Source organism: Pongo abelii, chromosome 10 (genome assembly GCF_028885655.2).
Source record: "Pongo abelii isolate AG06213 chromosome 10, NHGRI_mPonAbe1-v2.0_pri, whole genome shotgun sequence".
Lineage (NCBI taxonomy): Eukaryota > Metazoa > Chordata > Mammalia > Primates > Hominidae > Pongo > Pongo abelii.
In genome coordinates, this window is record NC_071995.2 from 63428653 (window position 1) to 63455641 (window position 26989).

Sequence of the window (26989 nt, forward strand, 5' to 3'; positions counted from 1 at the left end):
TTTGTTCTTAATAGCTTTACTGAGCAATCTGTTCTGTTTCTAAAGATAGTTGAAAACTGTATTTTCAAGAATGGTTTTCAGAATTTAAATTTTAGTAGGTGGACTAAGTTTTGACATATCATAAAAAGGTGTTGTAGATCAGTGAATGATCATAGAAGATTTATGAAAACAGGGAAATTCAGGTTTAGTACTTAAAATATATATAATAGAATAAAGATCTAAAGCCTATTCAGAAGTTGGAGAGGTTTCGGTTAGAGAAAAATGTCAGGAGAAAATTTAGATAAGGGAAAGAATGTTGAGACTTAACTGCCCCTCAGAAGTAATCTTACATTTTCATCAGGTACATATATTTATGAGAGGAATTACTCTGACATTTTTAATAAGTACCCAACCAAAAAATGTAAGTAATAGTTTGTCTTAGAGTCCCAAATAATGCTTTGTAGTGAATAGCCCTAATTGAGAACTGCCGTTGAATGGATCATTATTTCATTTTTAGTCTGAATTGCATGTTGCTGAGAGTAGAATCTGTATTTCTTTGAATTTCCCCATCCTATATCTCACTTGGTATTTTTAAGGTCAGTTAAGCACAGTAAATAATCTTTGCTCAGCAAGCAACCCACATCACCATCTTCCTGTCTTATATAGCTAATAAATTCTAAGCAAACTTCAAACTCCTTGTGAAGCTTCCTAATGGATGCCTCACCAGACTGAAGAGCTTTTGGAAGCAAAATAAAATAATCATCTAAAGTTGAATGTTTTTGGATCAAGGTTACTAGGTCAACACTAAATTTAAAACCATTTTGAGAGACATTTTTTAATGGCACTTAGAAATTATGGCTAAAGATCAGGCTGTTACATGTGATGTGGCTCAGGTCCTTTGATGCTAAAGGTCTACAACTGACTTCTGTGTAAGATGTATTTTTAAAAACATTAACTGTGATTTAAAGTAGCAAGAGACAGTGTTCAGGCCAGGGAAAATAAAGTCTCCCTCTCCAGGTTTTTGGTTGAAATGGTTTGAGTTCAGTAATTTTATTGAACCTGAAAAAATATTATTAATAGCTGCCTTCATAAAGGGAAATAGGGAAGCTGGCCCCTGTCAATTCCCGCTTAGGAGTTGCCGAGACATTTTGAGATTGCAAGAAAGCTGTGGATGAAATCCATACCAATTAGAGATCCTGTGTGTTTGGAACCATTTAAAAATGTTGTGCAGGGCTCAAAGGAATTAGTAAAGCTTGCTGCAGTACAGCTACATTATTAATCTCCAAAGAGAATAGATACCAGATGTTCACAGTACCCAAGGACACCTCAGTGTTCTTGACAGTCTTAGTCATATTGTCCTTAAACAGATTCAAATGCCTGAAATGATTAAGCTACACCGTTTGTACATCTGAACTTGTTAATAATTTTTTGAAGAAATGCACTATTTCTGATAGGCAGGAAAAGTAAACATGATAAATTTGATATTTGTAAAAAAAAGTCTAAAGCAAAACAGTAGAAATTCTTTGCCTATTTTTAAAAATGCTTTTTCACTTGACCCACTGATAGCCATATTCAGGCTAAGTGATTATCTTTTTGTGTGTGCATGCTTAAACAAAATAAATTTATTTCTCTGAGTTCTGGAGGCTGGGAAGTCCAAGATAAGAAGCTCACTGATTCAGTTCCTGGGGAGGGTTCTCTATCCTGGCTTATAGTCAGTCATCATGATTTTTTTTTCTGATTTTTTACTGTGGTGAAATACACATAAGAAAATTAGCATATTAACTGTTTTTCAGTGTACAGTTCAGTGGTATGAAATATATTCACATTGTTGTGCAACCATCACCACCATCCAACTTCAGAACTCTTTTCATCCTGTAAAAAGGAAACTCTGGACCCCTAAATAATAATGCTCCTTTCCATCTTCCCACCATCCCCTGGCAACTATCATTCTACTTTCTGTCTCTGTAATTTTGACTGCTCTAAGTGGGAAGTTATTACCTTTTAATTAAGTCATATATTGTAAATATAATGTAAATAATGAAATATGTGATATTTTCTTTATAATTCATTTAAGGAATATTTCCATGAGCTTGGTGTTGAAGTTGTAGTAGTTAATAAAGTAATCATGGTCTCATAGTACTTAGTGAAAGAAGCAAACATTAATCAAAAATTACCCATATAAATAAATAATTGCAAACCATGATACATGGCTTGGAAAAAAAGTACTACTGGGTGCTGCAAACATGTTTGACCTGGGAACCTGACCTAGAATTAAAACTCCAGCCATATTTATTGAGCACCTACTTTGTGTCAAAAAGCAAAACAGATTACAATGGTCATTTAAGGCATTACAGCCATTGACTCTCAGTTTGGTGGACCACAAGATAATTAGAAACAACAACAAACAAATTAAAAATAAAATAAAAATCAAAAAGATTCTTGTAGTCTTTCTTCAAATATGGCTTCTGTTCAGTATCCTTTGGAGCATTTGAGTAATGCTTAAGATTTTTTTAACATGTCTAAATACTTTTATATCACTGATTTTTTTGCAAAAATTCCATTAGGAAAGTAATATTGTAACATTTGAACACTTCAGAAAACAGAGAAAGATGGGATGAGTGATAGGGACCTTGATTCCAAATATCTTAAAATAAACCTCATTGTGTTCTTCCTGTAGCCTTCCTTCCCTGCAGGCTGTAAAAGAGTAGTCTCTGTTCACTGTCTTCTTCACTATGCTTTCCAATCTAATACTCACTGGTTGAAATCTGCAGTGTCTCTCAGGTCTTACTTAACTTGTCCTTTCTGTAGATTATGTGACTGCTGTCTGTCCTCCATCCTTAAGCAATTTTCTCTTTTTTCAGACTCTGTCCTGATTCCCTTTCCTCTTCCTATTTCTGGAAATGCTCTCTTTTCTTTTCCTCTGCTGACTCTTATTCTTTTGCTTAACATTTAAATACCTGCCTGGTTCTCCTCTCCCTTTATATTCATCCCTCCTACATATCCTTATCCAGGACCTTACTGTCTTTTATGTTGTGATAACTTTCCAATCTGCATCTTGAGCTTGGCTCTCATTTCTGAGCCCACATATTCCTTTGTCTCCTAGATCCACAAGAAACTGATTTTGTTATTTTCTCTGTAAAAATGTATCTCTAGCATGATTCAGCTAGTCACACAAGCTGGAAACCTAGTAATAATGTGATCCTGCCCTTCTTCATTGCCCTGCATGTACCGCAGTCACCAAAATCAGCAAACTTTGCTCTCTTGATTGCTCTATAAACTCTCCCCTGCTTCCCAGTCCCATTAAAGCTTCATTATTTCTGTTCCAGTACAGTCTCTCATCTGATATATACGTTTCCATGTTCCCTCTTATCCCGAATCCCTCCAGTCTGCTTTCAGAACCATTTTTCTAAAATACAAATTTGATCATGTTACTAGGCTGCTTAAAAGCCTTCAGGTGGCCCCCAATCATCATTTTATCTAGAATGCCCCTGGCAGCAGTGCCACCACCATTTACAACTACTGGGTTCCTGGACAGCTAGATGAGAAAGCAGGATAACTGGTAACCAAAATAAAGTTAATTTTTGAATAGTACATTGCATTTAAATTTTATTTGCATTTTTATCTGCATGAATTTTTAGAGTTTATAGGTTTATGCTAATTTCATGTATATTGTAAATTCCCTACTTTTCAAGACACATATATATAATTTTTTTTTTTTTTGAGACAGTCTCACTCTGTTGCCCAGGCTGGAATGCAGTGACACAATCTTGGCTCACTGCAACTGCCACCTCCAAGGTTCAAGCGATTCTCCCACCTCAGCCTCCAGGGTAGCTGGGACTAGAGGCATGCACCACCATGCCCGGCTAATTTCTGTATTTTTAGTAGAGATGGGTTTCACCATGTTGCCCAGGCTGGTCTCGAACTCCTGACCTTAGGTGGTCCACCCGCCTCAGCCTCCCAAAGTGCTGGGATTAGAGGTGTGAGCCACCGTGCCCAGCCAAGATAAATATTTTAAATATCATTTTTATTTCAGGTACCTCTTAATAAAGCTGAATGAAGCATGGGAGAATGTTTGCCAAAACCAATGATTTTCTTTTTGTCATGTTTACTCTTTGTCTGGACTGAACTAGTTTGCTTCTTGAGACTATTGTTTGTTTGAAGTAATGAAATCATGTCATCAGCATATAGGGGGACACATCCTTATATTTGCAATGGCAGGAGGGAAGAAATACAGAAATTCTCAAGCAATACAAAGCAAATACAAACTTGAAAAGTGGTCTAAGAAATTCCTTTCCACTTAAGTAGGCAATGAAGAGACCATTCTAACCTACCAATTCTAACTCAGATGCCATTGCAGATGTCATAAAAGTTTGTGTTAATCTCATACAGCTAACCCATAATCCGTTTTTAGCCAGAGTTAAATCTGAGCCAGTTAAAGCTGCTAAAACTTACACTGATTTTGATATTTTTATCAAGATTTTTAAAATGTAATTGTAGTTAGTAGAAAAATTACGATGCCTCAAATTTGTTGCTTCTTCAAATGAAATATTAGATGAAGAGACTAAAGTCTGCAGTTTATTAAAAAAATCTTGCCTTCTTATTCAAGATGATAATCTGAGCATACATGTTTGTTTCCCCTCTCTCCCAAGAGATATCTTTAAAATGAGAGTAAGAAAAAGAAGAGGAGGAGTAGGAGGAGTAAAAGTAGAAGAAATCCATTGCAAAGAGAATTGGAGCGGGGTAGGGAGCCTTTAGAAAAGGAAACTCAAAGTTTTCCCAAGAAAAAAAAATGGGTGGAAATGCATTAATGGGCATGACCAATTAAAGAAAGCTGCAGCCCAAAATGTGTACAAGAGTTGTTGCAGATGCCCAGCAGAATTACAAAAAGGCTCAGAACTCAGAATTGACAAGAGCAAAATGGGGGCCTGACAACAAGGTACTTAACTGAAAGTCTAAATAACAACTAGACTAGTTTTACATTTTCCTTATCTTTATATTTAGAATGATAGATCATTAGTTACCCACAAGAAAACAAGCCTGGAAGACTGCTCTCTTAAGATATTAAACAGCCTGTCTGGGATAATTGGGGTTGCTATTGAGGTGTTGATATTCCAGAGTAAACCATTCCCCATTGAGGTATTCAGGGAACCCCAGGATGAAGCCTTGTCCATCAGCAACTGATGACAGCAGTCCTGGAGTTCCCAGGCAGCTTTTATATTCAGAGGAAAGGCTTGCTAAGGATACAAACCCATACTACATCTAATGGCAGAGAAAACCTCCATCAGATGTGTAGGATAACTGACCTTGGCCTCCATGTTTAAATAGGAACTGTTGACCAAAGATCCCCAAAGACATATGAAGGAAACTAAGAGCTTGAAATTTAAAAATCAAGATAAGGAGAACAATTGCCCCAGAAGGAGCAGAGATATTTTAGAGAATCATAGAAAAACTAAAATAAAACAACTCTCTAGTTAATATTCTCAGAAATATTTGAAAAGATACTTTGTTTATAAAATAAGATGATACTGTTACCAAGAAAGCCAGAGATAACAATAATGTGAAAAAATAAGTTGCCAAAAAAATACCTACAATGCAATGCCATTTATATAAAATTCTAAACATTTAAAATGGTATATTTTATTTCTGGATATAGACATACGTAGAAGATTAATCAAAATAAGTGTGGGAATGGTAGGTAAGTAATTGTCTTTGGAGTACTAGGAGGCATAAGAGTAGGGAACAAGGTTAGAGGCAGATCTGCTGTAATTGTTAGAGAAAGAGGGGGCAAAAGAAACCTGAAGCCAATATAGAAAACAAGGTAATATCTGTGAAACCTGGGCAGTGAACATCTGTTAAATTGTGGATACCTAGTCTATTATTTGTATACTTTTGCATATGCTTGAAATGTTTGTAATTAAAAACTCAAAAAGTAAAATTTTGAATACAGAAGTTTGTACAGTTGTGTAATAAAGTCATAATCCAAACAAAAATAAAAAGAAGTGTGGCATGCCTTCTAACAAGTGTTGCTGTATAAAAAATGGAAAATCAATTTGATTTTCGGTCTCCTAGGATTACTTGTTGCAGCAAGGATTTGGCAGAATAATACAAATAATGTTCATTAGTTTTCAGTTCTTAGAATCTGTAGAAAAGCACAGAAGACTTAATTATGGTTGGTCATTGGAATGGGGCAAAGGATAGGTGGAGGGAAGATGAGGGTGCTAAGGCCGTCTTACAGAGTGGGGAGCTGAATGGTATTATCTTAAGCTACTAAATATCTACTTAAGCTAGATATTCATGCATTCGATTGTTCATTTATGAGATAGTTTTTTTGGAACACCTTTTATGTAGCAGGCACTTTTTTAGTTTGTTGCCAGTACAGTGGTAAATAAAACAAACTCCCTGCTTTTATTTTTACTTACATTCTCGTTCAAGAGGCAGACATTACCCAATGAGGTTTTAAAGAAATTAAAAATAACCTGATTGGAAAGGGGAATGGAGGGGAGATTATGTAGGTATGAGTACTAAATCTTAATCTTTCATAAGAAGAAATGAATTTATAATGTCTAAAACAGCACTGTGCAAGGATGGAAATGTTCTATTTCTGTGGAAATCTTGGTGGAAATGTTCTATATGTATATCTGTGCTGTCTAATATGGTCGCCATTAGCTACTTGTAACTGCTGAGAACTTGAAATGTGGCTAGTGTGACTGAGAAACTGTAATTTTATTTAATTTTAATTAATTCAAATTTAAACAATGACATGACATAACTACTGTATTAGCACAGGTTTAAAATGAAATAATCAAGAGACAGCAGCATAAGCATATTTTTAAAGAAACAGAAAATCTATTTATCATGGTTTCCTGTGGGTATGGCAGAATTGACAGGGAATGTCTCATTATGAGCCATCTTGTTTGACTTTCTACCACATGCACATATTTGGTTGATTGCCACTTAAATTTTTGGAAGACTATATTGCAACCAAATGGGTCTTTGAAGGGGATTAAAGAATCATTTTTTAAATGAGATAGACATTATACCTGAAGCATCAGTTAAGTGAATATTTTATTTTATTTTATTTTATTTTTTGAGATAGAGTCTTGCTCTGTCGCCCAGGCTGGAGTGCAGTGGCGCGATCTCGGCTCACTGCAAGCTCCACTTCCTGGGTTCACGCCATTCTCCTGCCTCAGCCTCCCGAGTAGCTGGGACTACAGGCAGCCCCCACCATGCCTGGCTAATTTTTTTGTTTTTTTGTTTTTTTTTTTAAGTAGAGAAGGGGTTTCATTGTATTAGCCAGGATGGTCTTGATCTCCTGACCTCATGATCCACCCCCCCAAAGTGAATATTAAATAATTTGGCAAGAGTCAGGACTCTAAGTTTCAAACAATTCTTGTTAGCAGGGGACTACATACAGAGTTGGATTATTTATTTTGAATTAGGTAATAAGGTAAATTGTGGTCAGTGAGGTTAGCAGATTCCAGCTACAAATAATCTGAATACTACAAATTTTGAAATATGGCCTTGGAATTAAAGAGCTGTGAGGACTGATACACGCACAAATAAGGACCTGTACCTCCAGCTTGTCTCACCAAAACTGTGCTAAACTATGTATCATCATTATTGAACCATCACCCAAACCCAGTGGGATTCATTGTGTTCAAACTTACTTTACATTTGAAAATAACAAAACATGTGTAATTACCTTTCAATTCAATAAGTTCTCATTCATGAGTAGTTTCTGCTGGGTTCTACTGATGAGTCATGTAGCTGACTAGCAAGGTTTCTAATTTTTATTTTAGGGTGGGGAAGGATTAGGGGAAGTGGAAGCTGTATAGCAATTCTTGTTAAATTAAGAATAGGACAATGAGGGCCACATTTTCTAGATATGGTACAGATAGAATTGGCTTCAATTTGTTTACACTCTGTTGCTAACTTTAACAACATGTTTCACAGATTTCTTTAAAGAAGATGGAATTGATTGGGATGGAGAGCTAAGAAAGTTTTACTTATGAGGCAGTTGGCGTGAAACATTTAGAATTTGTCAACAGAATACTACTTGTGGAGAGCTATGCCATTATTCAATTATGGGCTCAAGTAGACTTGAAACAGATTTATTAAGCTACATTATGGGTTGGAGGGGGAATGATTATTTATACTGCAATCTAAAAAAAAAAATCCATTCTAGTGTAGATGATATAGCAAGCACCAAAGAAGCTACAACAACTAATCTGGATCACTTGCTCTTATATTTGAGATGAAAATGAGCATATTCTGGAGTTGCTTCACATGATATGAGTAGTATGACATTATATCTGCAGATGAATGTGGCCTGATGGGTGAATAAAATTGAGGCAGAACTGCCATATTTCAACTTGCCTGCTTCAGTTGTACTACATATATTTATTTGTTATCTGGAGATGGGAATTCTTTGAAGGGTGAAACTATTTATTGAAAATAAGGCATCCTTGATAATAATAGGCTAATATCTAAGAAGTACAGTTTATATTCTTTGAAATGAAATGATAATAGGCCTAATCCAATCTCATCAAATAGAAACTAAGGGATGTATTGGGGGTGGGGTGAACCGACTCTGTTTATCCAGGTTTTCACATGACTTTTCTTTTAAAAAGTGCATGGAATGCATCCAAAACAAATAATGTTTTGTTAGAAGACCAAAAGGAAAATCCTAGAGCAAGGAAGATGGATGATCTTTCTTTAATGTCAAAACTGACATAAACACACTCCCCTTCCCCCACCCTTTTACTCAAGATAATTTTCTCAACAAGACGCAGATTGCTTCAGTCTCTGCCTATCACCCTTTGAAGCACTTTCCTTATTATTAGGAGTGGGGGCAAGGTTTCCTTTGAGGATTTTTACAGCAGTGAAGAGTTCCTTCTTTAAATACTTTCACATGATGAGGGAATTCCGCTTTCAAAGTGCTGTCATCACTGTGGCTTCTCTGCCATAAGGCAGTTTATTATTGGGGGAAGGTCCTTCTTAGTTTGATTGTCATTAAGTACTTACCTTTCTGATGTACTCTTTGTATAGAATGTCACTTTTTCTGAGAAGTCTAGCAAAGCAACTCAGCATTCTCCTTTGTTAACCTTATTGGCCAAAGTTAGCCATGATTCTCCTTTGAAATGCCTTCCATCACAGGGAGTTACAGTCTCCAGCGTGGTTTTTCCTGTCCATCTCCACTAATCAGGATTTGGGTTGACATATTGAATATTCCATTTTGAAAACTGCCATCTCTTCTACAGGGCAAAGGGACATTGTGAGTTTTGGGGAGTTTTGAAATATCTTTATTTATTTTTATTTTTATTTTTGAGTGTCTCTTCTAATGTTTAAATAATGCCATGGTAAACAACAAACTATTCAAGCATCAACAGTTTCCCAGAAACACTGAAATCTTTTGAGACCTGCACTCTGTTTCAACCTCCCTCATCCTGTTCTATTCTTGAATATAGTTTTCTGGAAAATCCTGTGCATATCTAATTCAGGTAGAAAAAATTGAGGAAGAAAGTGGAACCTAAGAAGAGAGTCCTAAAGTCAGAATATTCACATCCTAGTTTTGGCTTTGCTACTTACTGCCTGTGTAACCTTGGCCAAGTAACTTATCCTTCTGTTCCCTCCCACCCCCAAAACCTTGTAAAATGAGTGAACTCTGTGAACTTCATGTTTCTCCTCTCCTAAATACACAAGAAGTAAACCTCTCCCCTACATAAAGAGGCTTAATCACAGTGATTGAGCCAAGTTGGACAGTGCTGTGAGAAACTAGCATTGATATTTCCTAAATTAGTCTGTAAGGAGTATGATTTTATTCTCTGTCTTTCTTGTGGAACTCTCTGATGTGCTGTAATTATTTATCTCATTTGCTTATTTAAGGCTAACTGGAAATCAGTTTAAGAAACATTTGAGTTGTGCCTTTGTACTGGACACTGTGTTAGGCAATGAGAATACTCAGGTCGATGAATTCAGACTGCCTTCAAGGTATTCACTAACCAGTAAGGGAGGAAAGCATGAAACTAAATTACAAATCCAGGGTGACGCCTAGAACAAGATAAATAAATATAAGATGCAATGTAGAATAAAGGAAAAATATATACGTGTGTATATCTATTTCTCCATACCTATTTTGAATTCTAGAAATAGGACTAAGTGGTGCTGGGGTAAGGTAGCTTTATGGTAAATTTAATACAACAACGAAACTCCTAAGCCTGTTTACCTGTTTACTACTAAATCAAGTGTGTCCCTCCCATAATATCAGTTGCCTTAAATTGCAATTAAATGAGTTATGCCCTTGAAGGTTAAAAAGGAAAATACAGAATGTTTTCTTTCTTTTCATAGATAAATGACTTTATTTTTCAATGTCCTCAAATATCACCATTAAACCTGTTTTCACTAGCAATTGGCACTTCTATTATTAACAAAGAAGAACCCCTAAATGTGTCATGTAACCATTGTAAACCAAACATTATAGCCTAGAATATATTCAAATTCTCTTTAGAATTTAGAAAATGGGAAGAAATTCATTTTCTTAAGAATGCTAGTATGTCTCAGCATAATTAATTTTTGTGAAAGGTTATAGTCTGGAAGATTAAGGTTTTCCTGGTGCTTTATAGCAATTTTGAGCTCAAATCAAGGAATTAGAAAGTGTTAACACTCTTGGTGTTAAAGCCAGCACTGACTATCAATACTATACTCTTGCATTGTGGAGGATGAGGGAGCTTGGGGGATTTGGCCTAATCTGTTTTGTTTGAAACTGAAAATCATGTTGTTGAAGTTTGCATTCTGTTTTCTTTCAATAGGTGTATTAACACAAAGCACCAGGTTCTTAACGGGCTTCTTTCTTTCTGCAGAAGTAAATTTGACTTGTGAAAAAGAAAAAAAATTGCACCAGCACTTCAGCAACATCGCCCCTCTTTCATCATTTTGGGGATTCAGGCTTCAGCTCAGTAACTCCAGACATATTTTGGGGAAACATAAAAACATGCCCATAAGTACTGAACATAAAACCTGACTGTACACTCAAAACATTTGTATAATCCTATGATCCATTTACTATCAAGTTTCTTAAAGTGTGCATATATTTTTAAAATCACTAGAATAAATAAAAATTGGAACTAGATGCTCTTTGAGACAAGGTGCTACCCAGAGATGTCTGAGGATTGATGCTCTATGAGTCTCATATGAAGTAAACAAGCTTCTTGCCCATAAAAATAGATAGATGCTATGATTTCCAGATAACCCTTTTTCCAGGAAATTAGATGAGGATGGTGACAACAGGATAGTCGTTTTTTTAAACAAAATTTTAACTATCCAGACTAAGTACTGAAAAAGCTTGCTTTCTAAGGAGGCATGGGATAGTTGAAAAGTTAACAGCCAGACCAATTGATTGTGTTTCGGAAAACATCGTAATGGAAGATTCATAGTGCTTCAGGGCCATGCCGAGTGACTCTGAAGACAAGAGAAAGAGTGGTGAGAGAGAGCCTTCTAAGTTCAAGGATGCTCTAGAAAACTATTGGATGGTCTAAGAATGTCTCACGAAGCACCAAACCCTAATGCAACTGTAATCTGAATGTGAGGAAAGGGTTAAAAAATAACTGTACTCTTGTAAATATTTTCCTTCAGCTTTTGATCTTTCTTTTTTCAGATTGAAAAGTTAAACATACACTAAGGATTTTCATTATTTGCTTAGTATTTCTTTAAAATGCATTCTAACCCAAGGCTGTGTATCTCTCCTCTCTGCTTTGATTCTTGTGCCTGCTGTGCCCCAGGTTGGCCTTCGTTCCACGATGTGATCAGTTCTGAGGCAATCACATTCACAGATGACTTTTCCTATGGGATGCACAGGGTGGAAACAAGCTGCTCTCAGGTGAGTTCATCCTTTCTGAAAACCCAATACATTGCTCCCTCTGCATTGCAAACACTTTCAGGACTCCTGGTTGTGCTAAATATAGCAACTAAGGCCAAGTGACTGGTCACAAGAAGGACAGACAAGCATGACAAAGTTTATATGAAGTCCAAGGGATGCCTATGTTCAGGTGTTCAGCAAGTCTAGTGGAATGTTAAGGCTGGCATGATAGCTCAAGCCTGTAATCCCATACTTCGAGAGGGCCAAGAGGGGAGGATCACTTGAGGCCAGGAGTTCAAGACGAGTCCGGGCAACATAGTGAGACCTCGTCTCTACAGAAAATATTTTAAAACTTAGCAGGGCATGGTAGCATATGCCTGTAGTTCTAGCTACTCAGGGGGCTGAGGCAGGAGAATCACTGGAGCCCAGGAGGTCGAGGCTGCAGTGAGCTGTGATCATGTCACTGTACTCCAGCCTGGGCAACAGAGCAAGACCCTGTCTCATAAATAAATAAATAAATAAATAAATAAATAAAATATCAGTTATTGGCTTCACCACTATTAAACAAAATCGTTGGTAGGAAAAAAATCATCTTCAATTGGCTCAGTAAATTGAAGAGTGGGCTGTTCTTGGGGCATATGAAGATTTCATTATGTGGCTTTGTATAACCTGATATTTTGATAATTTCCCTCTCCTTGCAGTTCTGTGTACCCACTGTTCAGTCAGAATGCCTCTAATGGCAGTGATCCAAACACAATCAAGGAAGACCTCAGAAATGGCTTTTCTTAGGTGGGTGTGAGGAAGGTGGTTGAAGAGAGGCTGTAGGAAGTGAAAGTTCAGTGGTAGGTCGGCTATATGAGATAAGGCAATTCCTTCTTCTGGTATACAGACATCCTCATTTCCAAGAATTTCCTAATTAGTTCTGTCCATCTGCTCTAACCAAATTAATGCTGGCTGTAAGGAAGCAAATGAGCATGTGTTGAGGAGGAGGCAAAAATAGTTAATCTGACACCCACAATCGAGAGACTTGAACTTGTGGGTATTTTGTGCTTAAACACACAGACATAGAATCTCCATCTACATGGAATAAGAGCAGCTGCATATTCTATGGAAGGCAATCTTGTTCTTTTAATCTGCTTTAAATAAGTGAAATGTAAAGTCTTCAATATTGTGGCATTGAAAGTTATTGACACCACAGGGTATTTTGTTGCGGAATCTGTTGGACATATCAGAGGTACAGGGGCATGATCAGGCAGCTGTAATAGCAAAGTGATTGCCATATGGGCCTCCCTCAGCATTCTTTACCTGCCCTTTATCCATTTTTCTTTAACCCCCTCCACCAGGCACAAGATGTTTAGGGAGTAGGTGGCATATTTACTACCAAGTAGGGAGGGAGGTTAGTTTGAACCTAACCATCTGATGAATTTTTGTTTTCATTAAAAAAAAAAAAAGACTGGCAAGTTTCCTGTCCTCCAAGTGTGAGGACTACTCTCTCTCTCTTGAAAATTAGACTTCATATTTTATCTGAATCACATTTTCAGCTTACTCTTGTTTCTCAGAATGGAGTCTTTGATGGTGATAGTGGAACTTTCTGGTGCTGGGTTTCACCCACAGAGGGTCTAATGTAATTGGACAGGTTTAGTGTGGGGAGCAGCATTTTTAAAAGCTCCTCTGGTTAATGCTCACAATAACCTTCTGAGGTAGGTCCCTTTTTTTCTCTGTTATTTTACAGTTGAGGAAACTGAGGCACAAAGAGAGCAATTAAACTTGGGTCAGCTTATGTGGATTTAAGTGGCAGAGCTGAGACTTGAATTAGGGTACTCTCCAGAGCTCTTATGGTGCCCAGATAGACAGGTTGAAAACAGTCATTAAAATTTAAAAATCTCATGATTTTCCAGCAGTTGGCTAAATGCAATTTAGTTTGGGGGTTTGTTTGTTTTTTGTTTTTGAAATGGGGTCTCACTCTGTCGCCCAGGCTGGAGTGCGGTGGCATGATCTTGGCTCACGGCAACTTCCACCCGCTGAGCTCAAGCAATCCTCTCACCTCAACCTCCCAAGTAGCTGGGACCATAGGTACACACCAGCACATCCGGATAATTTGTTGTATTTTTGGTAGAGACAGGGTTTCACCATGTTGCCCAGCTGGTCTTGAACTCCCGAGCTCAAGTGATCCACCCGCCTCAGCCTCCTAAAGTGCTGGGATTACAGGAGTGAACCACCGTGCCCAGCCTGCAATTTAGTTTTAAATTCAATTAAATTTGATTGATGATTTTATAACTGTCACAAAAAGGTAAACTATAAGTAGGATGGCTCACATTAATTTGTAACTTAGGTACACAGTATTTAGTAAACCTCTTTTAAGACTAACAGTTGTTTCTTTTATTTTCTTTTTCAAGCTACAAATGCTGTTACATGATCGTTTTAACTTGTTTTCACTCAGAACCCATTTTCAAACATTGAATCTTATGAAAACTAAATTTAAAAGGCACAGAAAAATGAAGCATAAGATATTGACTTTCCTTATGGCCCTACTCTCTAACCTCTTTGTGACAAATTTTATAATTCACTGTTGGAATAAGCTTCTTTCTTTCTCTGTGCCAGTCACATAGATAACGTCAGTAGTAGTCTAGGAAAGATCATTATGAAGATGTCTTACAGTGGCCAAAGAGAAATGAAACCCACAAACAATGCCAAAATTATGCAACATTCCTAAAAGAAGTCAGGCTAAACCAAGCATAGCTGTTGGCCCCGCAGTTAAAGCCCAAGGTGACTGTTCCTGTTCTTTCCTAACAGTTGTGTGATGAACCAACACTGACGTGCTCCCTTTTGGCTTCTTTTTCCACAACCTTCACTTCTCATATTTAGAAAGTGTTTGACCCTTTCTTAAATAGAACTCTTAAATTTAAAGAAAAGAGGGAGAGGAATTTGTTCCACTAAGGCATGTATGAAAATACACGCTTTGGAGTAAAGTAAGTTCTGTGCAGGAGAGAATGAGGTTCCAGCACTAACAAATGGTATGTGTGCCACACCCTTGCCCTTGTGGATGGAGGAGAGGGTGTCTGCCACCTAAGCACAAAAACGGCGTACTGAATTCAAGTGGACTGGGTATCTTTCATTTCAATTTCTCTGTCTTTTATTTGTGTGTTCCATTCACATTTATTTTCCTTTTGTTTTATAATTTTCTTTCTTTTTTTTAATTTTCCTTTTTCTCAGGCATCTTTTTTTACCTTGACTTGATAAAATAAAAGATTTAATAGTTCCCATGCTAGAGCAGTCACTTGTATTTTACTTCCTAGTTTCTCATTTTTAGCACTATTTTTTCATTATCTGTTTATCTTCTTTTACCTTACAGTTTTTCAGTTCATGTAGTCTCTTCTCCTGCTCAGAACTTCTCCCGTTTATTTTATTTTATTATTTTTTATTATGCTTTAAGTTCTGGGAAACGTGCAGAATGTGCAAGTTTGTTACATAGGTATACATGTGCCATGGTGGTTTGCTGCATCCATCAACCCGTCATCTACATTAGGTATTTCTCCTAATGCTATCCCTCCCCTAGCCCCCAATCCCCTGACAGGCCCTGGTGTGTGATGTTCCCCTCCCTGTGTCCATGTGTTCTCATTGTTCAGCTCCCATTTATAAGTGAGAACATGTGGTGTTTGGTTTTCTGTTCCTGTGTTAGTTTGCTGAGAATGATGGTTTCCAGCTTCATCCATGTCCCTGCAAAGGACATGAACTCATCCTTTTTTATGGCTGCATAGTATTCCATGGTGTAATTGACAAAAGGAATCTAATTAAACTAAAGAACTTTTGCACAACAAAAGAAACTATCATCAGACTGAACAGGCAACCTACAGAATCAGAGAAAATTTTTGCAATCTATCCTTCTGATAAACGGATAATATCCAGAATCTACAAATAAATTAAACAAATTTACAAGAAAAAAAAAAAACCCATCAAAAAGTGGGTGAAGGATATGAACAGACACTTCTCAAAAGAAGACATTTATGCAGCCAACTTCTCCCATTTTTTAAGGGTTTTATTATTATTATTATTATTATTTTGCTGGTGAGATAATGTGGGAAACCACTCTGGTTTGCTCTCTTTCTAAAATTCTTGTTGTATTCTTAATTTATGTGGCTTGTCTTTTCTCTGGACTGAATTGCCTCAATATGGTTTGTGTTATAAAAAATCTATTAGATGCTTTTAGTGTGTTGTAGACATTTTCAGTCGGATATGTTATGTGGCGTATTTCTTTCCTTTTGGTAAAGATGGAATATCTAAATATGAAGAACCTTTAACTGCCAACTTCTACAAATGAACTGAGCCTTCATGGACAAAACCTAAATCAACTCAACCTGATCAGCAGTTTGGCAATATGGCAATATTTCATTGTTCTTTTGGTTCCTACCTAATTCTCACTTTAGTGCTCAGGACCCTTTTTTAAAAAAAATTGTGGTAGGGATGACACCATGCATGCAGTGAATTAGGCCTCATATTTGCATAGGAATTGTAGACTCATTGGGAGCCAATAGCCTACCACCTCTTTACAGTACATTGTAAAGATGTTTGTCCATGTGTCCAGTGACTTCTCAGATAATGTTTTTAGTAAAGATTTACTGAGAGAGTTCAGATTGGTTCAGTCTAGAAGTCTTGCAGTGAGGTTCTTCTAAAAGAATTGTTGTGTAGGAAACAGCATACTGCCTAATCTTTGCATTGACAGCACTGAAAACAAGCAAGAGTCGGAGAGATTCTTCACTGTCTTCATTATAATTGTTGCTTTTGGGTACCCTGTTATATTCTGATTTTTGTTGCAATTTTATTTGTTCTCTTTTGTTATTCCACCTACTGAATTGAGGAATTACATTTCACTTATCTCTTCCAAAGAGGATCTTCATCTTAAATTTACTTGCTTTGGTGGGCACGTGTATTTTCCCTCCAGCTACAGCCATCTTGTACCAATTTTCAGCTATAAAGAATTTTCCTTAATTTAATTTATATTTTCAACTAGTGATAAAATACATTGCTTCTATTCCAGTTTCACTGACTACTATGAATAATTATTTGACAGCCTCTCCCTAATCCTCCAACCCCAGCCTGTTAAGCGACTCTTTGTCAGGAGTTTAAATTCAGTGCAAAGAGGTAAGATTTCCACAGTTTAACCTGCAGTTCAGTGAAGTAAGTTCCTTCTAGAATACTTGGGGAATTCTTCCTTCTTCAGATCAAAATTCTCCAGCTGGAGCAAATGGGAGACTAATAAATCACTTAACTTTTTGTAATATTTTTTAAGGAAACCATCAGATCTCTGAATTTACCCACGTTGGAGTCTATTTATGAGTGCTGCTATTACTGCTTGAGTCTATGGTATAGTCCCTTAAGTTTGTTTAAGATCATTATTAATTTGTTCTAAGTCAGCCAAATCAACAGAAAGGTAAATATGTACCAATAGAAAGTATTTTTCAAAAGTTAAGCAGTTTTTGGTAAAAACCCCAAACCTTATTAATCTTCTACAGATGACAACTCATATATTGCTGATGATTAAAGATACACATGTGTTACAATAGGGCTTCAGACCCACAGCCCATCTCTCTTTTTCTTGATCTTTCAGTAAAATCATAATGCTAAACTGGTGACTTCACAGTCATTTCCTTGGCAAAAGATTAATATCACAAGCACAGAGGAAAAAAAGCCCCCACTTACACACAAGTGTCTTCAATAACAGTGGGAGAAAACAGAATACTACTGGCAAAGTAAATTGCTTTTCTTCTTAAAACTTTTCCCATCCTGCACCATATACCCAAGTGTAAAAGCCCTGCTTTGAAAATGCTTCATTTCATAGATCAAACACTTAAGAGAAAATGACAATAATAAAGCCCAAACATCCTAGGAATAGCTAGGAGAAAAACCTCTAAGACAGTGGGAAATGCATCAGTGCAGAAAAATGTAACTGTGTTGAATACACTATTTGTGTTTCTTATGTATACAATTGAGAACTGCAGTCAGATTTTAAGGAATTATGTTAAATTTGATGCTCAAACACTTATTTTAGGGGGTCCTTTCCCTTGGTTCTCTGCAGGTTCTTTAGCTGCCAGCTTTTCTGAGTAGGAGGCTTAGGTGATAAAGGATTCTTGTGAGAATTCAAATTTTTTCTTTTGAACAATCATCTGATGCTCTTCAGAATGAAGACCAGTATATTCAGGTACATTTACCTGTGAAATAAAGAAACACATAACCGTTAAAAACAACATTCAAAATGCACACTAAAGATTCTATCCTGAAATAAATCATTAACAGCAGGTCTCAGAGATTTCTTCATCGAGCAACCAGTTTGTTTCAGTTACAACCAGGTGTGCTGAGAAACCCCAATACATTGCCAGTTGGCTGGGGCCTGGGAGGCAGAGCTTGCAGGCAGCTAAAGAAACAATGCTTCTCTGGCAACTTCCATTTATCCTCCCAGCTTTCCCGGGCTAGAAGCTGCGAAGAATGGGCTCCATGCGCATACTCTCAGGGAGGAGCCTTCAAGGCTTGTGCGCTTTTCAAAGAAACCGGGTAACAGTACTTTCTGGGAGACTAGGTTTACCTGGGAGGAGGCTCGAATGGCACTGCGTGGTTAGGCTTCCCTCAGACAAATGGCTTTGCCGACAGTGGGGCGGGGATGTATGTGGTGCCACAGATACAGATGAACACCTTTCTATGTTTTGAGATGATGCTCCTCCCTCAGTAACCTAAGGCTGCTGTGACTCTTCCAGAACACCCTGTGGCAAGTATAATGAAGCCATAACTATCATTTTCAGGGGACTCAAACCGTTTCTGAGGATTTTTCTACCCCCATCCTCAACCCATATATTTGTTAGCAAATTGTTTTCATTGTCTTTTTCTAACTGTAATTTCTCTTCCTCACTTTTTTTTTTTTTTTTTTTTTTTTTTTTGCCTTGGATTAGGGACACACCTAGAATCAGTGTTTTCCTTTCTATTTAACCAGAATACTAGTTCCACATTAGCAAATGAAACTACAGGTTGGAAACTCACCCAGTTCAACAGATTCAATTACTGTAATTTGGATTTTTAAAATATGATTTGGGAAATTAAGACCATATAACTCATTCTTAAACACCTTCAAATATATCCTCACTATGCTTTATTTTTGGTGTAGAATAAATAGGAATATTTTCTAAAGATGCTCAAGAGATTATTAGCAAAGGCAATATCATTAATTTTTCCCAGATAGCTGCATTCTCTCATGAAACACACACATACACACACACACACACACACACCCCCCTAAGGCTTTTAGGTATATGAAAACTTCATCTCTTTTTTTTTCCTTTTGTGCTTATTGTATTTTTATTATTATTATTATTATTATTATTATTATACTTTAAGTTTTAGGGTACATGTGCACAATGTGCAGGTTAGTTACATATGTATACATGTGCCATACTGGTGTGCTGCACCCATTAACTCGCCATTTAGCATTAGGTATATCTCCTAATGCTAACCCTCCCCCCTCCCCTCTCCCTCCAACATCTCTTAAATGCCAAGTGATCCAAGTGCTGGAGCTGCATCTGAGATCAGTAATTGTGCACACACACTGGTCACCGAGAGCACTGGTTCCTGTTGGACAGCACCTTGACTTTTTTGGCAGGCAGAAATGGGTGTTTTCCTGTGTCCATTGGGCAAGCATATGTATTTTTACTGGTTCATCTTAGCTGTGGATGCCTAAAAATTTGGCATCAATTGTTTATAGAAAGGAAAAGCAATCTGAGCTGTCAGCCTTGATATTACCTAAACCTGCATAGAATGTGGTAAAATAATACAAGATTTGTTTTTTGGGCCTGTTTCATGTTTTCTAGGCAATAGATCAAATCAGTTCAGGGTTCATTTTTAGCTCTTTAATAAACTGACAGAGTTTGCTGGCAGTGAAATGAGAATGCACTTTTAACATGGAAGTGCCATACAGTCAAAGTTGCTATTTCTGCTATTTATTAATAACTAGGGAATACTTGAGAATTGAGCTTAGCATGGTCAACAGGGAAACTAAGATTCTAGTGCTTTTCATTGTAATGAGCACTTTCTCTCATTTTTCTCTCTTCATCTCCATTTGGTATCTCAGCCCCAGTCCCTTGTGAATTCATACTCTTTCCTTGAAACTTATAAGTGTTTTATACACCAAATCAGCACAGTGAGAATTAACAAATCATTGATATGCTTTTTCTCTCATACTCTTACCTAAATCTTGACTCTTCCCTTTCCTCGAAATGCCCTCCCCTAGAGACACAGTTCTTCCAGGTCCTTATTCCAAAGTCACCCCAGCTAGGCCTCTTCTGACAACCCTATCTAACATTTCATATTACCTTCCTTTTTTCCTCCCTTAGCATTGCTTTCTACCTTCCATGCTTTATAGTTCACTTGTTTTCTTGTGTACTGTCTGTCTCTCCCACTAGAATGTAAGCTCTATGAGGCCAGGGATTGTTGCCTGTACTCCAGAGTCTAAAACAGTGCCTGGCATATAGCAGGCACTCCATTAATAAGCGAATGAATGGAAGTCATTTACCCCAGGCTTTGGTTTCTTTGTTCCATGATAAATGATGGATTTTCACAGCCTGCTTGAATATGGTGCACCAGTGTCTCCATCTCTTTCGCCCCATCCCTGATGGAAAAGGGTAGTAGATATCTAAGTGTGACATGTACCTTCATCTCCTGGAGCTGTACCCAGCATAAATGCAGTTAGTGTAGGGGTATTCACTGAGCCAGCCTTTTTGGAGAAACTTTCTCTGGGCTGGATTTCTCTCAAACACCAACATGATGTTCCTTCTGCCTCTGTCTAGACCTTATGTCTCTTCTTCCCCAGCTTTTTGAATAGTCAGTAAAATTGATTTTAGCTAAACAGCTTATTCCTTTTCTTTATATTATAGTTCATTTGGATAAAGAAGCCAGCATGACACTACTTGTTGGAAGCCAGGAAAAAAACAATTGTGTATGCTAGAGATGTTTCCTTTTGCTACATTTGCAGCCCTGGTGACTGTGACATAAATCTATTGGGCCTTGCCATTGCTTCGCTGGGTTCCAAGAACATCCAATGCTTGTCTGATGTTAAGTTTTACTGCCCATGAAAGCAAACATCACCTCTGTCATGGCCAGTTAAACAGTATCTTTTCAGTGGACTTCTGGATATCTGAAACCCACCCATCCAAAGCCAAAAGTAACGCCAGAGGGAAAGATTTTATGCTGCCATGTTTCTTACAAGGGAAGATCAAGGGTCAACTTGATTCATAAAATTACTGCAGTCATTTTTCAGCTGGCTGAGAGACTTCACAGATCAAAAAATACAGTGGCTCCCAAATGATTTCTGATATGCACAATTCTAGTGTTTTTTATTCTCAGCATGTGGCTCAAAGCCTGCCAGAAACCATCTTTGCAGCTATTGACAGGCGGATTAGAAATCATCCACGATGGTTTCCTTCATTTCTCTACAGGCTGGTCATCCATTTAAACTGCTTAATTTGAATTCCTCTCAAAGCCTGCTTTGTACATGCTTTTCCCTGATGTTTTGTTCTTCTCTTTCAGTGTGGTGCTCACCTTGGGCACATTTTTGACGATGGGCCTCGTCCAACTGGGAAAAGATACTGCATAAATTCGGCTGCCTTGTCTTTCACACCTGCGGATAGCAGTGGCGCCGCCGAGGGAGAAAGTGGGGTCGCCAGCCCAGCCCAGGCAGACAAAGCGGAGCTCTAGAGTAATGGAGAGTGATGGAAACAAAGTGTACTTAATGCACAGCTTATTAGAAAAATCAAAATTGTTATCTTAATAGATATATTTTTTCAAAAACTATAAGGGCAGTTTTGTGCTATTGATATTTTTTCTTCTTTTGCTTAAACAGAAGCCCTGGCCATCCATGTATTTTGCTATTGACTAGATCAAGAACTGTTTATAGCTTTAGCAAATGGAGACAGCTTTGTGAAACTTCTTCACAAGCCACTTATACCCTTTGGCATTCTTTTCTTTGAGCACATGGCTTCTTTTGCAGTTTTTCCCCCTTTGATTCAGAAGCAGAGGGTTCATGGTCTTTAAACATGAAAATAGAGATCTCCTCTGCAGTGTAGAGACCAGAGCTGGGCAGTGCAGGGCATGGAGACCTGCAAGACACATGGCCTTGAGGCCTTTGCACAGACTCACCTAAGATGAGGATGGAGTGATGTCTTAATGAGACTGCTCAGCTTTGTGGAAAGTTTGAGCTAAGGTCATTTTTTTTTTACTCACTGAAAGGGTGTGAAGGTCTAAAGTCTTTCCTTATGTTAAATTGTTGCCAGATCCAAAGGGGCATACTGAGTGTTGTGGCAGAGAAGTAAACATTACCTCACTGTTAGGCCTTTATTTTATTTTATTTTCCATCGAAAGCATTGGAGGCCCAGTGCAATGGCTCACGCCTGTAATCCCAGCACTTTGGGAGGCTGAGGTGGGTGGATCACGAGGTCGGGAGATCGAGACCATCCTGGCTAACATGGTGAAACCCTGTCTCTACTAAAAATATGAAAAATTAGCCAGGCGTGGTGGTGGGCACCTGTAGTCCCAGCTACTCAGGAGGCTGAGGCAGGAGAATGGCGTGAACCCGGAAGGTGGAGCTTGCAGTTAGCCGAGATCGTGCCACTGCACTCCAGCCTGCGTGACAATGCGAGACTCCATCTCAAAAAGTAATAATAATAATAATACAAAAACTAGCTGGGCATGGTGGCGCATGCATGTAGTCCCAGCTACTCCTGAGGCTGAGTCAGGAGAATCGCTTGAACTCGGGAAGCGGAGGTTGCAGTGAGCTGAGCTCATACCACTGCACTCCAGCCTGGGCAACAGAGTGAGATCCTGTCAAAAAAGAAGAAAAAGCAGCATTCGAATGTAAGACAACTGTAAAATATTGAGCCCCACTTGGTGTAAAATTCAAAAAGAAGAACGCCTGTCCATCGCCTTTTTATAAGTCCTTCTCTCCACACCTAAAAGCAGCTGCAGCTGGAAGGGCATAAATTCCACTGTTTAAAATAAAATATTAGGGGCAACACACTTCATCAAGGCAGCAGGAATGAGAGAGAGCAGAGAAGATCAAGGATGAAGTCTTGGGTACTGAAAAATTCAGTGCTGGGCAGAAAAACTGACAGGGCACTACAAGTAACAAACAGAATCCAAGTGGGGTGGCCCTTGTGCATAGAGCTCCAGGTGACCTCTGGAGAGACATGGGCATTCACATGGAAAGCTAAAACGGAAGCTCAAGTTTCATACTCAACATAATCTTCTGTGTGACAAAAGACAAGCCATTTAGCCTCTCTGTGCCTATTTCTTCATGCATAAACTGGGACTCATAATATTTGTAAAATGTATTGATACTCTCAGGGCAAATTCACTATATTGCTATACAATTGAGATCAGTGTTGTAAAATTAAACTGATCTGGTTCTAATTGCCTCAAAGGCCAAAGCCCAGGCATATGAAATGGAAAGAAGCAGAGAGGAGGCTGACTTAGCTGATTGGTATGGAAACAGTTGGGCCAAGAGCCAGAATTTCCCTTTGTAGCAACATGGCTAGTTTTACTTTGAGAAGCTCTGCTCAGTTGCTTTATAACATGAAGTCTGGTGGAATGGATGTCACTGTGCACAATAAAGTTTTCACAAGTATAAACAATGGTGATATAGGTCAACATTGCTGTAGCCAGGTGTGAAGGTGGTATGGTGTGTGACGAATGTACATCGTGTTTGTAGCTTTGGATGCTAATCTTGAATTGTAGTTTAAAAAATATATATTTTTGTAACTTTTTGAAAGCTTATGAAGACTGACAGCTTTCCTTGTAAGCACTAAGAGAAAAAAAAGAAAGAGGGACATTTGACAATTTTAAAGAAACAACAAGAAATTAGAATGAAAATCTGTGACAAACAGCATCAGTGTGGCCATGTCCACATTTCTACATGTCTCTCTCTACAAGCACCTCTCTAAGAAGCCTGACATCCTGGTGGACTCTTTATAATCATGTATGCTTGATTCCAGATGAGCTCTGGTCTTATCTGGATGCTCAGATAAGAGGTTTCTATCTGAGCATCCAGATGTTCCCTCAGGTTCCAAGACATTTCACCCCAGGCCCTGGGTTCACTCTGGAATTCGTAGGCTTCACGTCTCTCTAGAAATGAGGTGTAAAATTTAAGACCAGACCTCAGCCATCAGCGTCCAGACCATCCTAGAAGTCTTTCCCAATCTCACAGAGAAAGCCCTAGTACTTCCCAGTGACCCCAGGATTCCACGTTGGGGTGGCCAAAGAAATAGGTCTCTCAGAGCTTTGCCACAGCCTGCAGCCCATCCTTCAGAGGCATACACAGCACCTCTCGGCTGCTCCAGCTCTGTGGGATAGCCTCCCCTGGGATCCGAGGGACGTGGGCCACAGTGTTGAGGTAGACAAGGAGGATCAATCAGAGGCCTCTTCCCTCTCCACAGAGACTGGATTGTCATTGTTCCTTCATTTATATTGTAGGGCTTAACATTTCACTCAAAAAAAGCCCCTCTTTTTCTAATCCTTAGTCTTTGTTTCAAGGAAAGCCAGTTTTTCTTCTACCACATTTTCCAGGATTGACTTTAAGAAAAATGCAACATCTATTGAAAAAAAGTGGGGTGTATGCATGTGGTTTAATTCCAGATTGCTTTTGGGTTTAAGTGGTATCAAATTTCAGTATATTTCTGTCTTATGTGAAAGAAATATATTACTAAAACGTCAGTGAGCAATAATGTCAGCTTTCGAGCACTAGATTTATTTTTGCAGGATATGAAGTGCAATGAACTGAGTCAATATGGCAAGGTGTATGTCATCTGTGGGAGTTATGCCATTTAACATAGGAAGTGCATGGGACTTTCCCTCTCTGCACTCCAGCTCTTACTGTACCATTAGAAGATGCAGAATTCTCTTGGTGTGCAAAAAGTATAGCCTTACATTCAAGCAGAATGGATCTGAAGAAAGCAGCAATATCTGTTGTATTAGAGAACATTCCCATGTGTTTAAACTCTTCACTTCTTAGATGCATTTAAATTCTTAATGCAAATGACGTAGCAATTTGAAAACTTCTCCGTATTACTTGTGTTTAAAATGTCTTGCTTTAAATATAAAAAAAATGGTAAAGGGGATTATCTTTTGTTTAGAAGGTTAAATATTATTTTTGCCTTAGATAGCTTTGTAATAATTTTTCTCCAGACAGTTCAACACTTTTGAAAAATGACATGAATTTTCATTAAAAACCCTTTTCCTATGTTTATTGTATACAAGAATTATGCAATAAAATTTCTTTATAAAAATATTTTCTTCTTTGATTCCTGAAGACTCCTTTTATTTTCAGCACAGATACATGGACTGGAGTTTGTAGCAGATTGTTCTGTTTGCCTCCTTAACCAGCTGACAAGTCTGTGGTCTATATAGAGAGCCTTTCATCTGATGCAGTCTTTGGAAGTTGGGTCTCTCACAGTAGGGTCAAGTCCAACTCTCCATACCACAGGCCCTGGGAGAGGCCTCCAGGGATCTGAAAGACTGGAGGAAAGGGAAACATTTGCAGAATTACTCAACCTTCACCTCACCTCAGCAAAATCTTCAGCAGCTTGTGTATGTTTCTTACTTAAAATATGGATTTGGGAGTTCCACCATGAAAACTCTGTGGGTAAAAATGCAGGAATGATACCATGCTGATGCCTTGGCTTCTGTTAAAAAATTTGACAGGAAACTTACACTATCATCGAGGGTTGGTCTCTATGGAAGTATATTAGGAGTTTTCCACTGCTTACAGATGATTTCACTGATAAAATCCATATCTACAGATAAGTTTTGGTATTATATTATTTGTTGTTGAAATGTTGAGTTGTTTCGTATTGTTGATTTATTTACTTTGGAGGCAGAGTGGGGTGATGAAGACTTTTGTTCTTCAGCCAATTCTTTAAGTCATGTTCCTGGGATCTTAAAATTCACAGGCCAGCAACTTTATGTAGTGTACCTTAGAACACTGCTTTTCACAGTGTAGTCCTCAGACACTGAGGCATCAGCATCACCTGGGAACTTGCCAGAAATACAAGTTTCCAGGCTTCATCTTGGACTTCCTTAATCAAAAATTCTGGGCTGGGGCCTTAGCAATCTGCATTTTAGAAAGCCCTCCATGTGATTCTTGTACTTAACCACTGCCTTGGAACTTTTAGTGAGAAAACTTCAATTAATATTAATTTTAAAAGCATTTATATCTGACCCTCGAAAATGACTTTTTTTTTCATCAGTACTTTTCTTTCTATAGGGGTGGGTGGATAGTTTTTCCAAAATGTCATGCCTTTTAGCTATTCTTGTCCCTCACTGCCCATTTGTCTTGTCCTGAAGGACTAGCCTGTCCTCATTCACTAGCACCACCTTAATTCCTATTTGCATTTCTGGACTGAGCCTGGGCTGCCCAATAGTGCTTCCCAGTGCCTTTCTAGACCACAGGATGTCCATGGCAGGGTTCATCACAGTAATTCCAAGAATTAGAGAGCAGACTTCAGTGTATAAATTTACATATCACCTTTCCCATCTCTTCTATTTTCTTATACTTCCTTTCAACATTGTCATCATTTTTTTTAACCATTTAAGAGATTTCTTCAAAGGTGCCATGTACCCAAATCTTCAACTCTTTCTTTTTGTCAGAAAACTGCTGTTACCTAGATCTTAACAACAAAACGACTTTTGGAAGATACTGGCATTCGAAAAAGGTTGAATTTAAAAACTGTGTTTGGGACAAGCTTACTAGCACCCCATACAGGTTTCAAACCAGAGCTCATGGTGCTTTACACAGCAGATTGAAATTTCACCATATTTTGATGATTTTTTACCTGAAAAAGCCCTCTGCCATAGAAGAATATTCTGGCAAGAATGCTTCCCATACACTTACTCCCAAGAGGTCAGTCTTGTGGGCCAGTCTAGGAGGAATTGGCCCGAAAATGACTGAATAAGCGCTGAATGAGGCAGCTCTGACACCCCTTGCCCAAAACACCTGAAAGGCTGTCCTGCGGGTGTAAAGAGCTTTTATGGAACCATCATGAAATAAAACCATGGTGACCTGAAATTTGGTAGCCAGATCAGATTCCTAGCCCACATGAGATTTTCCTAATTTTTAGTTGATTACAAAAC

General features: G+C 38.1%; 1 protein-coding gene across 5 annotated transcripts in view; it reads left to right on the top strand.

Moving 5' to 3' along the window:
• MSRB3 (methionine sulfoxide reductase B3) overlaps positions 1-25148 on the top strand; it is a 183848-nt gene extending 158700 nt beyond the window's left edge. For all 5 annotated transcript variants that reach the window (XM_009247982.4, NM_001133983.1, XM_009247984.4 and 2 more), the window contains 2 exon segments: positions 11757-11854; positions 21398-25148. In XM_009247982.4, the coding sequence (XP_009246257.1) occupies positions 11757-11854; positions 21398-21565 (266 nt within the window). In that variant the 3' untranslated portion in view covers positions 21566-25148.
• Positions 25149-26989: the final 1841 nt, after the last annotated feature.